This window comes from Canis lupus, chromosome 13 (genome assembly GCF_003254725.2).
Source record: "Canis lupus dingo isolate Sandy chromosome 13, ASM325472v2, whole genome shotgun sequence".
Lineage (NCBI taxonomy): Eukaryota > Metazoa > Chordata > Mammalia > Carnivora > Canidae > Canis > Canis lupus.
The window spans coordinates 16,513,343-16,528,225 of NC_064255.1; the positions used below are offsets into that span (position 1 = coordinate 16,513,343).

At 35.4% G+C, this 14,883-nt stretch overlaps 1 protein-coding gene across 4 annotated transcripts in view; it reads right to left on the bottom strand.

Annotated features, from left to right (window-relative positions):
• Positions 1 to 662: 662 nt before the first annotated feature.
• RAD21 (RAD21 cohesin complex component) overlaps positions 663 to 14,883 on the bottom strand; it is a 30,693-nt gene continuing 16,472 nt past the window's right edge. For all 4 annotated transcript variants that reach the window (XM_025450366.3, XM_025450367.3, XM_035714141.2 and 1 more), the window contains exons 4-14: positions 14,006 to 14,105; positions 12,063 to 12,169; positions 11,204 to 11,410; positions 10,615 to 10,740; positions 10,166 to 10,288; positions 8,926 to 9,149; positions 7,720 to 7,879; positions 7,097 to 7,245; positions 4,453 to 4,602; positions 2,973 to 3,056; positions 663 to 2,368 (exon numbers count right to left, since the gene is read on the bottom strand). In XM_025450366.3, the coding sequence (XP_025306151.1) occupies positions 2,177 to 2,368; positions 2,973 to 3,056; positions 4,453 to 4,602; positions 7,097 to 7,245; positions 7,720 to 7,879; positions 8,926 to 9,149; positions 10,166 to 10,288; positions 10,615 to 10,740; positions 11,204 to 11,410; positions 12,063 to 12,169; positions 14,006 to 14,105 (1,622 nt within the window). In that variant the 3' untranslated portion in view covers positions 663 to 2,176. The remainder of the gene's footprint in view (positions 2,369 to 2,972; positions 3,057 to 4,452; positions 4,603 to 7,096; positions 7,246 to 7,719; positions 7,880 to 8,925; positions 9,150 to 10,165; positions 10,289 to 10,614; positions 10,741 to 11,203; positions 11,411 to 12,062; positions 12,170 to 14,005; positions 14,106 to 14,883) is intronic.

Sequence of the window (14,883 nt, forward strand, 5' to 3'; positions counted from 1 at the left end):
TCTTTATTTATTCATGAGAGACAGAGAGAGGTGCAGAGACATAGGGAGAAGGAAGAGCAGGCTCTCTCTGGGGAGCCTGATGTGGAACTCGATTCCAAGACCCGGGGATCATGACTTGAGCCAAAGTGAATACTGGTTTTCCTATTATAAACAGCATTAACTATTTACGGTTAAGCCTTGCTGTATGTTAAGCATAAAACCTTAGTGTCTTGAAGCTCACAGCTGGGAACAGGATAAGGCTTGAATGCACAGGAACATACATTCCAAGTTACTGAATGCGCCCCGGCTTTTAGCAGGATTCTCAGATGGACCCAGGAAATCTCCAGCACATGGTCATCAGCTAAGTTTGTTCAGGGCTGCCAGGGCATACACTGACAGGCACGTCATAGCTTGTAGGTACTTAGCAGTTGCAGGGCTATCTATATCTGTGCCCCAAAGATTCCTCAGCACCAGCCCTTTGTTACTTCCATTTTATCTTAGATCACATGGCTCTTCTGTTAAAGACACACTAGTCTTTCCTTTTTTTTTTAACCCAAGACTTCTTGAAAAATTCACTTAACTATTTGTATGGACAATTATTCTAGATAAGGTAAACAAAACATGAGGCATAATTAACATTTTGCTGGGGAACACCTTCAACCAGATAATTAATACTCCAAAAATTACAGCTTATAACACAACTTTTATTAGAAAAGTTATACATAACATAGCATCAACTATTTTCAAGAACAATATTAAACCCGATAAGCAACAAAACCAGACTAACAAAATGTGTTAACAAGAAACTAATGACCTTTCTATAATCAAACATTCAATTATCTACAAATGACTTTTTACAAAGGGAGAAAAATCCATGGTTTACAGGCACATATTGAAAATAAAGCTGCAATAGCAATTTTATACACTTACCATTCTCAAGAAACTGAATCATCAAAACAGTAATTACGAGTTCACTAATTTAAAACATTTCACATAATTTAAAATTACTGGGTATACACTGAAGTCTGAGATCCAAAAGTGATTTTTTTTTCCACAAAAGTGCCAACACTTAAGCTAGAACTTTCAGTGTGAGTAATTTTGCCCTAAAAAGTTAAGACATGTTCTGGTAATCATAATAGACACATAATTTCTGGTGCTATCTGGTCTGTTAATAGTAAAGCCTTTATTTGGGTGCTTTTCTTAAATTATAGGAAACTGGATACAGGATTTCTGTTGCAAAGCCATTAAAATAAGGTTCCAAACACAGGAGTGTGCAGCATTGGGAAAAGATCAGTACTAAAACTTATAATAAATATCAGAGAAGCCATTAGTTATTAACAGCATTGTCTGCTTAAGGGTTAAGTCAACCAGGTGTCTCATTTCCCGTCAGTCTGTCCTTTTAGTTGTTGGCAGAGCAATTTCTATTTTCATGATCTGAGTACTCAAATATATCCAAACATCTTTTTAAAACTTTGATTTAGAGTTTCCGGAAAGTCATAAATGTTTTTATATTTATTCTACTCTAAAAAGTCTACTTTTGCTCATTTCAGAGCCTCACTAAAACAACAGATTTTAGAATAGTCAGGTTCATTAAAAAGTTTCAAATGGAATGACTTAAAAAATAGAACATTTTAAACCAAGTCCTATAATTTTGTAACTGAAGGGGTTCAGTTACAGCACAGTTTCACAGACCCTCTTGGTCATTATGGAATTACACTTTATCTCAAGAGGACAATCTGTTTTGGGCACCATCCCTAAACACAGCTGTTAACAAGACTGCCAGTGTTACTCGTAGGAAAAGACAAGTTCTTCCTGTCAAAGACTCACACCATCATTCTCAATTGTCAGGAATTTTTTTTTCCTGACATGTTTTCCTTTCCAATGCAGTGATGGAGAACTAAGATAAAAATCCTGACTATTACATGCGCCAATATTGCACACATCTGTTCTGAACTGTTAAAATGATCTTCTGGGTCCTTGGGTGTGCTTGTTTTCTCCATCAGAACACAAACACATCCATATAAGCAGTTTCCCTTAAAGATGAAATTGATAAAATACTGGAAAAAAATAAAGAAAAAGGCAGAGACTTTGTACAGACACAAATCTAAATTTTCTCAAAGGGTTTTGTGTGCCCTACACACGGGGGCAATTTGTATACACTAGTGAAATGAACACTAGCTATAACTCTTCTAGCTGCTCAAATAATGTGGAACCTTGGTCCAGGTGTTGCAATGATGTCGCTGTATGGTTCTTCCTGCGTCAGCTCAATAGCTTGTTGCTTTTTAAGAACCAAGAAGCTGTAGAACTTTGCTGCAGCTTGCTTTCTGTTTGTGTTTCGACATAACTCAAGCAAACTGATGGATTCAGCCCCAGTTTTAGCAAGAGCTCGCTGAAATAAAACCAAAGGAAGAAGTAAATCAACGTAATCTCACAGTAAGGTGGTAGTTTTAAAAAGGTGCAATTTTGGATCCTAAAGAAAGTATACTGTGTATTCTGCTAAGAGTGGACTTTTTTGAATAGTCTGAGTGATGGTAAAGGGGCAAAGTATATTATGGCACCTCTAAAATCAAAGGTCCATGGAACATTCCAACAAATGTGATACAACAGTAAAACTGAACACATACACAGTTCCTAAAATTTCAACTTATTTTTAAAATCCAACTATCCTTTGCCCCTATTTTGGGAAACTTTGAATAACCTGCTTGGTATTTCACAGATGCTCAAAATATCTCATTTATATCTGGCTCAACAAAACCGTAGGAGATGCAGGTACACAAAGGCATTCTATAAACCACCATAGCTTTCCTTTGCAGCATAACCACAGGAAAAGTGTTCACCTGGAGGCTCTCCAGGCTCACTCTGAGCCCAACACTTTATATATTAAAATACACAGTGCTAGAAACATAGGCTTTCCGGTCCTAGCGTGTTGCTATTTTTTTGAGGGAGCAATGCCAAGTCTTTGCTCAAGTCTAAGTCTGGACTCATGTACCTACCTGAAGCCCATGAAGCATCTGCTGAGTCCTTTTGTTCCATCTTCTTTCTTCTTGATCCTGATCACCTCCGGAAGCATCTTCATCCTGAATGAAAAGGATCCCAACAGACAAAAAAGCTGACAAAAGTGGTCTACTGCAAAATGGACTATTTCCTTATGTCCTGAAAAATCTCTTACTTGGAAGCTTATCTTTCTTAAATTGCAGAAGAAAGTCTTCTGTAACTACAAGTAAGCATTTGTCTGAATATATGATTCTATACTGGTCTATAAGGATGTGCCTACAGAGAGAGCATGGCCCCTGGACAGCTACTGCTGGTTGGTGAGCTACTGGGTATTGATTGGCCCCCTATTAAGATAATTAACTTATGTTGGCTATAAATCAACTATGCCACTAAGCACACTGGTTATTTCAACAGAATATATTTGTATGTTTTGGTAGCATGATTATCTAGCTGATTTATATTCTGGTGGACCCCAATCTCATTGTGGACCAGTACCAAAGAGCACACAGATTAGCAGGTAAGTAGTACTTGTCTACACAGTGTTTTAAAAGAAATGGGCTATAATCCGTAATACTTGATTTTCCCTGTGCTGCCCAGCTCCCCATCACCTACAGACCTGCCTTCTAAATGACTTTCTAAATTCTGAAGTTCACATGGGGCTACAGCTGAGATGCTTCCATGCTATGCTGAACTACATACCATACTTCAAAGAGCCAAGAGTTTATGGTTTCATACTGAGATTCAACACTAAGTCTGAGGTAATGGCCTACCTTACTACAGAGACTTAGAGTAGCTCTGGGGCTGAATTTTGACTTTAGTGCTTGAGTACTATAGTTTTTTTAAAAATGGTTATAAGATCTATGGCTGACATAATAATATATTATAAATACAGATACTAACAAAAGTATGTACCCAGTCCATAAGCTTCAGTCTTAGAAGAATTTTAAAAAGTTTCGAGGCTTCCTAGAGTTATTTTAAGGTTTTTAAAGTGCCTCTACTTTTTCAAAAAATAAAAGCTATTCAAACCTTTACTCAATCTGTTTTACAAAGTCACGTCTTATCCTAGTCTAACTCCTACAAATGGAAGATGTTTGGCTATCAGATTTCCAGGCCATAGACACAATGAAAAGTCATACCAGAGGTAGATGCTAATTGCAATAAAAATTGGCCACAAGATAATAAAGCCAACTACAAACGATCTAGAATTCAACCAAGAGATCAGTGAAAGGGCAGTCAGTCCTTCTAAAGCCCACAAAAGAGCCAATGACATAGCATGACATAAAATTTGATGTTATTAATGATAATCTAGATCATTAAGAATTCAGTTCAATTGTTCATGTCTGGACATTTTCCTTCGCTGTGATGCTCAACATCAAGTACCTTAGCTTCACTACGAATCTAAAAGAGAGCTGACTGAAGATCTGTGCTAAATCTAGGATAGGATTTATTCATCAGGTCTCTTTGCAAGTGTTTCCTTACCTCCTCCTCTTCATCATCTTCTTTCTCCTTTTCTTTCTCCTTCTCTTTCTCTGGTAGAAGTTCTAACTCCGGAATTAACTGACAGATATTTGGAGGCTCCTCAGGGGGCAGCTCTACGGGGGGTATTTCCACCTGCTCTACCTGCTGGGGCTTAAAGCAAGGGGAAGAAATACTGAGTTCATACTGCCAAACTCCCTCACCATCAAAAATTCTAAGAACAAGATATAATCAATTGCTTTAACAAAAGTGTTGTTTTTCTACTTTTTTAGGAACCAAATACTTATATATAAAGTCTATGTGAGAAATTTGTAAATTACAAGAAAAACTGTAACAGAAAAAAATCCCAAAAACTTTCTGTAGTTTTAGGAAAACCCACACAAAACAGAATTACCCATTAATGCAATGCAAACAGACTTTAATATTACTGTCGACCATTTCTGCATGAAATGGTCCTAAGGCTATTACAACTAAGCTTGGGCTCTAAAGAAGAGTCTTGGGAGCTCTTATGGCAGCATGTTTTCTCTGAGTCCATATCCTGAATTTCTTCCAGGCTTAATATAGACCGCGGAGAATGTTAACAAACAAGTTCTTCCAGGACAGTAGTACTAGAGTAACCCACTCATTATCTGTCCCCACTCCCATTCCTGAGCTCATACAGAAAGATGCTCTTTTGGACAACTCTAGCACCAGAGGGTATAGAAAACTAGTTCTTAGTCTTCTGCAAATACCTCTTAACAACCAAGGTTACCAAAAAGCCTCCGTTTGCCCACCAGATTAATTTATTCTATAAATTTAAGATTGGGAAGCCTTACATTAGACCTTACTTCCTTTATATTTAATGGTAGTCAGTCTGCACAAAATAGGCAGATGTTACTTTTTTTTAAAGGAATTTAACAAGTATATTCTGATTCTTTAATAAGATAGCTCTCTTTCTTTTGCAGGTTACTGTAATATGAGACAGTTTTAGGTTGCGGAGTCAATCCATGCATATAGAGTCTACAATGGAGAAATCTTATTTCAATAATGGTTCTGGGAAAATTGGACCATTATGGTATACCATACACAAACATCAACCCCAAATGGGTTAAAGTTTTGACTGTAGGACCTAAAACCATAAAACTACTAGGAGAAAACATAAGATGGATAAGCTCCTTAAAATAGGTCTGGGAAATGATTTTCTGATTTGATAGCAAAGGCAATAAAAGCAAAAAATAAGCAAGGGGGACTAGACGGAACTAAAAAGCTTCTGGAAAGGATATGAGCAATAATAAAATGAAAAGGCCATCTACAGAATGGAGAAAATACTTGAAAATTATTTATCTGATAAGGGGTTAACATTCCAAATAAAGAACTCACACAGTTCAAGAGCAAAAATAAAACCAATTTGATTAAAAAATAGTCAAAGGAGCTGAATAAACATTTTCCAGAGAAGACCCTACAGATGGTCAACAGGTCTGTGAAAAGGTGCTCAACATCTCTTATGCAAGGAAATGCAAATCAAGAGAGAAACGCCTGTGCACTGTTGGTGCAGCCACTATGGATCACTCTAGGATCCTTCCTCAAGAAGTTAAAAATAGAACCATATATATGATTCAGCAATTTCACTTCTGCGTCTTTATCCAACAGAAATGAAATCATTCCTGTGAAAAGTTACCTGTTTCCTCATGGTTACTGCAGCATTACTTATAAGAGCCAAGATATGAAAACAGCCTATCCATTAAAAAGATGTGATATATATATATATGCAATGGAATATTCACTAGGAGAAAGAAAATCCTGCCTTTTGTGATAACATGGATAGAGTTGGAAGGCATTATACTACATGAGATAAGTCAGAGAAAGACAAATACTATATGATGTCACTTATATGTAGAACCTAAAAAAAGTGGAATTCATAAAAGCAGAGTACAATGATAGTTAACTAAAGGCTGGAAAGATACTTTCAGTCGTTAAGCTCTGGGGATCTAATACAGAGTATGGTGACTATAGTTAACATATATGAAAGTTGCTAAAAGTTCTCAAAAGAAGAAAAAATATGTAATTATGTAAGGTGATGTTATATGTATACACATACATATGTTGTCAAAGGATTTCACAAAATCAAATTACTGTTGTACACTGTAAACTAGTATAATGTTGTATGTCAATGATATCTCAAAAAACTGGAGAAAAATGTTCAACTTTACTGGCAAAAACCAAAACTAATCAGACATTCGGAACTAGATGTTAATGAAAAAGTGATATTTTTTAAAAAGAGTGACATTTACTCATTACATACTTGAAAAAGTTAATAGGTTCCATATGTTTTCACCTTTAATCTAGAATTTCAGATTCACCCTGGACTAATCCTTGAGAAATAAAAATGACTGGAATCAAGTTTAGTCAAGGATTCCACACTGGCCAAGGATGGGGTCACATTAGGCTCTGAAACAAGACTATTTAAGAAGAGTCAAAAAGGCTCAAATTTCTGTGTATCTTCTCCTATGTAGGGCATACTGCGTTCACATCCTTGACAGCCATTCTTTCTCTCCAGACCTATTCCTTATTTTTTTTCCTCTAAACCACTATATTTCAAAACAGCTCCTTAGATACTAACACTATTACGAGGGATCTAAAATTCTTGATGACTGATGTGCTTACTTACAGGGATCACAGGCTCTGGGTCAATCTGTCCTGCTTTTCGCTTGACTCCTTGAGGAGGTGGTGGAGGCATGGCTGATTCATCCAAGTTTGTTCTGCTGGTCTCCATCACTGATTCCTGGAGGCGGCTTGGCTCTTCCAAAATGGGCTCATCTGCAATTGGTCATATGAAAAAGAGACATAAATTGTACAAGTCTAACAATATTTTAGAATTTCCTTGAATACTAATGCATTAAGACAAAGGTAATTTATCTAATGAAGAAAGCCAAATAAAAATTTTAGCTCTGCGAAGATTACTCAATTTGTAACAATACACAATACACATAAAGGGGAAAAAGGGTAAAATCCCCCCACCTGTAATCCAATGCAGGAGAATCCTCTTATTACAAGATTACTCAACTAGTCTAAAACTTTAAACCTTTCCAAAAACAGAACGCTTTCTCTTTAACAAAGCAACCAAATGTAGTTCCCTGTGCAGATATTTGAGTATGTGCCTTTGTTCCAGATTTCTGTTACTCTTGGCAATATATAGGTATATCTTTTTTTTTTTTTTTTTTTTTAATATAGGTATATCTTAAGCCAAATGCTCATTTAAACTTCATCAAGGAACTATTCAAACGAACAGACCGATAACATCACGCTGCTGGTGTTGCTGCTGCTGATCCTCTCTGGGAACCTCTGGATTTTCAAATTCTTTGAGGAATTCATCCAAATTATCAGCTTCTCCTCCTTTCCGCCTTTTTCTAAGATCTTCTGGTACTAGTGGTGTAAGACAGCGTGTAAAGAGCTATAAAAGAATTAAAAATCTCAACTATAAATCACATTAAAAAAATCCATCACTGACATTTCTATTTTCCATTAAGCATGGTTTAATAGAATTATAATCAGTGTGTACATAATTTAGCATGATTTCTACTTAATGTTATATACACTACATTATATCCTGATTTTTAAATATAGGACATCCGGTTTTAAGTGAAGCAATTTTAGAAAAATTAAAACACATTTTAAATTTGCCTGCAATTTATTTTCATATTCATACACTGAAAACTCCATCTAACTGGAATCCTGCCAAGTAGTTTTATGTTTTTTTGACAGTTGATGACTGCATAATATTCCACTGAGTGGAGATACGTGTGTGTATGTATCACATTTGAATGGTTCTTCAATATTAAGACTTTTTAGATTAATTGCAAACAATATAATGATCTTCACAGAAATAGCTTTTTCCATATTTTGAATTATTTCCTTAGGAAAATTTCTAATAATGAGGCCAATGAGTCAAAGAATATAAATATTTTAAGGACTTTCTTCCAAATGATTATATGACTAGGCTTCCAATAAATAGTAAAATCACTTGGTTCAATGCATATTTTAACCTCAGAATAACAGTCTAATAGCACTGCTTCACTCTGAGTTCTTCACTTCAGAACCTTGTTCTGGAATAGTCTGGAACTTAAAGTGAGCCGAAAAGGGCTTATCAGTGCAAATAATTTTCATAAAGCCAGAGAATTATTTACTGTGGGAAAAGGAGAACCATTCCATGGTTTAGAATGAAAGCAAGATGTAGACTGCAACTTGAAGCACAGTGTACACTAAGGCAATAGAACAATAATTATAAGGAGATTGAGGAGGGAGAACTATTAATAAAAACCTGTGGCTTTTAAGTATAGAAAAAATTCCTCCTACATCTTTTAGAAATACAGGTATGAGCAGAATCTTTTCAGATCAGGCTGTGTTTGTACGTTGTGATTTAAGTTAAAAAAAAAAAAAAAGTCAATGGTTTTGAAAGTTATTTTTTAAAAATGGCCAAAAAACTGCCAACTATATTACCTTCAGTAGTCTGTTATTCCATAAAGGCTGAGCAGGTAAGGAGAAGAGTTTTTCCACTCCCCCTGTCTCTTTCCACATCATCAATTTCTTGGTGGGTGGTGCCAAATCCAAAGTTGTAACAATATCAGAATAATCACTAAGTTGGGCTCTAATTGTCTTACTATCCAACTCTTTGACACTGTCAACAATCAGCTTCCTCTTCCTCTTGGCTTTTGTTTCTTTGACTGGAATGACAGGAGAAAATAACATCATTTTCATGTGAGGCCATCATGAAAAACAGAGCTTTTAGACTTGGTCTCATTGTATCCCTGCTTTTCTAGACACCTGTTAGAAGAGCCTCAAGAGGGCAGAATCTATTTTAACTTATGTCTAAAGAGGCTGGCATACTATAGGTGCTCAATAAAAATCTGCTGAATTAATGACTATGTATAGACTTTGGCACAACAGGAGTACAATAATGCAAAAACCAATACATTTTGCCCATGTAAACTTGTATTGTAAATACGGAACATCTCACACTTGATTCAGATTTGGGATGAAGTCCGGGATTGTATGGCTTACTATTACATCTGAGCGGCCATTAAGAAAAGTTACCTTTATCTTAAATCCTCCATAAATGGTCAAAATTACTATGATTTTTGGTGGAAAAATTACAGTTCATATATGGCAGTTGTACAAGCAGATTGATTAAGTGTGTGTGTGTGTGGGGGGCGGGGGGGGAGTCCACACCCAGATGGACCTGGAATTCCATCCTAGATTCTTATTGTATATTCATTTCTAATCTTTACTAAAACTCTGCAAAGTAGGTAACACTAGATCAATTTCTCAAGATACAAATTAATTCAAGATTTCATTATACGTCTTAAGAAGCACAACACTGATTTTAGAATCTATCACATTTCCAGACTGTAGCCCAACTATTCAATAAAGACACAGTCAATCCTGTACTTCACTGTAAAATTCTTTGCAATGTTTTCTAATTGTTACACATGTGATCTGTTAGCATAAGACTAAGCTACATATTAGCAAAAAACTTGGTTCTATACTTGTATTTCAAAGCAACTTTTGCAGGTATTCTCTAAGATACTTAGATTATAATAGAAGATTCTATGAGAGATGACTGACAAAGAAGAAAGAAGCTTTGCCATCTATCTAAACAAGAGTAGCAAATAGAGAAGAAAAGCCATAACTAGGACCTTATGTTCTGAATTTTGTAAGACAAAAAGTTTTGTTTGCTCACCAGTGATATCAATAGGTTCCAATGCAAAGGCTTCTTCCTCATTTGGAACAAGTGTTGTCTGATCAGTCATAGTTGGCATTGGTTCAACAGGATCCACTGAATCAGGACTATCAGGCCCACCCACTATAAAAACAGAAATTTGGTCACAAAAGGCATGGGTATTTAATACATCTCCTACAAATGGGGAAAAAAATCCCTTTGAGAAACTAAAAGAAACCCCTTGGTACCAATAACAAATACTATTCTAGTTACAAAGGAGGCTATATTAGCTAAAAGGGGGGGGAGGGGTACAGGGTTAACATGTAAGAGAATCAGAATAATCATAAGCACTGTTCTTAAAGAGACTTATAATTCATTATAAGCTGGAACTTTCAGTTTGTGGTCTTCTATTAGATACCTTTTTCACTGCCATACAATCACGTTCAGGTCACTAAACAGGAAATGCTTACTTGAAACATTATCATCCTCATCCATATCATCATGTGCAGGCTGTTCTGGCAACATCACACCTGCCTCAGACAGGGCAGGGGGATCATCAAAGATACCACCATCATTGTTACTTATAAGTTTGTCATCTGAAATACAAAATATATAACTTGAGAAAAAAGTGCTAAAAGAATAGCCTATCACTGGGAAAATAAAATTACGTTAAAATTAACCAAATTAAAAAAAAAAAACTGTATTTAACTTGCATCTCTCTTCAAGATAGTATACAAAAGTATAACAGTATAAAAAAATTCTCTTTTCTAGTTCATATTTCTACTTAAAACATTTATTTAATATAGGTATCAAACACAAAAGAGAGCAGTTTAAGAAGTAGTAACACTTAAAACTCTGAGATAAGCATCTTTAACAAAATTAGGTATTATTATAACCTTTTTAGGCTACAGTTCCACAGAGAACTTGAATGAAATCGATTAATCACAATCCACACATGTATACCTAAAGAGCTGCTTACATGACCCAGAATTAGCGACTGCTCTAAAACACCATAAATGAACAAATAAATGCTAGAATAACCACCGTGTTGCAACCTACCTAATATACCACCATCATTTCCTTCTCCGAAATTGTCATCCTTATATTGGTCTTCATATTCTAAATGGTTAATTTTCTCATTCAGATTGCTGGTGCTCTGTTCAGGCTCTAACAGTAGGTTAGAAGCACTTGTGCTCACTAACATGTCATCATCCTCAAAAGCACTTCCTTCTCTCATTATCTCACGATCATCCATTCCAAAGTCACCTAAACAAATGTTATTAGTTGAAAAGAGTTAAAAACATCACTGTTATAAAAGAACTAAGGATTTATTATAATTGGAATGTCACATTTGCTGAGGCCTTATTTATCTTTGAGTATTAAACACCCAGTTTAAACTTTAAACCTTTAGCCTCTATATTTCATGAACGGATCTGGGGCACGACTAGCACATTCAAACGTAGGATCCAAATTTAGGTTATCTTAAATATGTGAAGTAAATTTAAATACGTGTATAGGTTAGGTTGCATAAACACTTAAAACATTCGTTATTGTGTGTTGTCATCAAGAAAAAAATTTGCCTGTTTTAAACACTATTCAAGAAGAATAGTAGGTACATAATGGAACTGTTCTCAACTGAGCATTATGTCAGTGTTGGGACTTTCTACAGATTCAAATATAGGTTCTATCACTGTGTATGGGAAGCAGGAATAGGCAAGGACTGAACTCAAGTTTGGTGCATAAATGGAAATGCTTAACATACTGGTAGCAAGGTAAATTCTTTTCTTTATGAGAAAGCATGAGATGAAATTTATCCTTTTATCATCATGAACATATGTCTGGGTTTTCCTTTTCAAACTGCTAGCAGTGTCACAACATACTTCTAACATTATTAGCTAGTAATTTGTTTCTCCATTACCAAAATCATTTTCTTGTAGAATACTGATGTTTCCAACTTCTTCTCTCATGGTTATTTCTTCCACTCTACTCTGGTTCAGGCTGAACTGCTGGGCCACATCAATGTCACTTTAAAAGAATTTCAAATACATTTTAGTCTTAAGTCTCACTGCAATGTATAGGAGAAAAAAATATCCTAATTCTCTCTACAAGGAAAAAACATACATATAAAGTTACCATGGTTTAGAAATCTAAGTATTTGACACTATATACAATCTAAGAATCTGAACAATGATTTGGAATTTGTATTTAGATTTAAAAACCATCAATGACCAGAAAGCAAAACATAGAAAAAACTTAGAAATGCATGGTCTAGACAGGTAGGGGTTTTCATCAGGGTCGTGGTATGAACTCTGAAGTTACCCCACTTTTCTGAGACACTGTCTTCCTCTAATAGATTAATATCTCGTATTGTTTAAAAAATACTCAATAAAAGACCTGTAATATTAAACAACGTGGAATATCATCGGCCAAATTCAGAATATAAATACTTCAAAACAAATGACCAGGTTTATTTAGGAAACAAGTGGCAAGTAAAAGCATGGAAGACTTCTGAGACCTATCAATCAAATGTAGTTTGCTGAATTTGTAGAGACCTTAAACAAACTGAGGATTTAAAAAAGGCCTATGTGTAAACTGGGAACATCTGAATGCTGATTGGATATTACATTAAGGAATTATTCTAATTTATATTTTAAAGGTGGGATGTTGTTATGGATGGATTTAGAAAATTCCCTACCTCAAAAGAGATAGTGAGTTATTTATAGAGGAAGAGATCTACTCTTTAAGATAACCCAGTGGGGTGTTGGAAGGTTGAGTCAGGGAAATATTAATGAAATAAAACTGGCAACATATCCATAATTAAAGAAGCTGATTGGTCAATACATGGGGTTCATATTACCAATCTTTCTACTTTTTAGCTGCTGAATTTCCAATGAAAAAATTTTAAAAACAAAGTGGGAAGTAAGGAAAGCAGCTATATAGCACCTACCATTAACACACACACTCCAAAATAAATCATAATTAGGAGTGATGGATCTTTTTCTTTTTTTTTCATGGATCATTTTCAAAAGCAGACAAATATGTCAAAAAAAGATGGGGCTTGGTCTAGAGGGTTCATCAATTGTGCTACTAAATTACACGAGAAGTTATAGGCACATTCCCTGTCATGGTAAAGACAGATTTTGAGGACTTGAGAAAAGGGAAACACTATAGTATTCTGCTGTAATGGCCATCTCTGTACAACTTTCCCCTTAAATGTATGTTGTTTAACAATGACCCTTTCTTGCTCTCCATGAAGAGTTATCTCATATGTTCATTAAAAAACAAACAAAAGAACCAGAAATTGTAGCTGAGTACAGCACAGCAAAGAAGATAACCAGTAAATTTTAATATATACCCCCAAAGAAAAAAATCATGAAGCAATAGTTCATATTCACTGATACTATGAAAGCACACATCTGAAAACTTTAGTTTACACAAGCTTTGGCCAAATAAGCACATTAGAATTCTACAACCTTAGATTTGTTAAAGTTGATATCTATATAACTTTCTTACAGAAGAAACGATTCTAAGGTTGTGCATTTCATATTTATACACTATCCTAATTGAAAGTATATATATTTTAGCCTCATGTTAACTTGATGTCAAAATAGTTCAAGGAAACTTTCTGTTTGGAAGCAAGTCATGTTATCTGTAGACCAAGTCAACAACTAAACAAGGGAGGAGGAAGGGCACCTGGGTGGCTCAGTGGTTGAGTGTCTGCCTTTGGCTCAGGGCGATCCCAGGGTCCTGGGATGAGTCCCAGCATCAGGCTCTCTGCAGGGAGCCTGCTTCTCCTTCTGCCTCTCATGAATAAATAAATAAAACCTTTAAAAAAAGGGGGGGGGGGGAGGAGGGACATACTCTAAGTCAGGAAGTGGCTGATCAAAGTCATGAAATTCTTCAGGTAAGGTAATAGCATTGTAAGCAGCTTCTCGATTTTCCTCAGGCAGGTCAACAACACCTGGAAAAGAAATGGTAAATTTCAAGGCCCGGTTATACCACAAATTATCTAAAGATCAAAGGAAGATAAAGTCAGTATAATTTCCTAAGGTTATAGTCTAGAAAGATCGTTAGCCTATGCAAAGTACCACCAAGGCACAATACTTTTATTTTTCTATAATAAGCCAAACTACTTGCTTTCCAAAAGCAAAGTCAAGGCACTACCTATGCATTAAAGTGATATCCTTAAAAGGACTAAGTGTTAATAACAGTTTTCTCAACAAGAAATTTGTGAGGAATAACTGCAAAGGAGCACCTTAACTGTTGAGGAATTGACTATTTTAGGCTAAGTATGATTATAGTGTTTTAATTTTTTTCTATATTCTTCAAGTGGTCTAAACTAAAAATGCATTGCTTTAAAAGATAAAATTAAACAAAAAGCATGATTATTTAAGCAAAATACAATTAGTATCCACCATGTTAGAAATCATTCAAGTATCATAGGCTCTGCCTAAACATCTTTGGTTTTTAGATTTTTATATAAATTCCAGTTAGTGAACACATAGTGTAATATTAGTTTCAGGAGAATTTAGTGATTCATCACCTATATATAACACTTATATCTAACAAGTGTCCTCCGTAATACCAACCTCCCATTTAGCCCTCCCCCTCACACCCACCTCCCATCCAGGAAGCCTGTTTTCTATAGCTGAGTTTCTTATGGTTTGCATTCTCCTCTTTTTTTTACCTTTCCCCTTTCTTCAGCTGTTTTATTTCTTGAATTCCACATAAGTGAAATC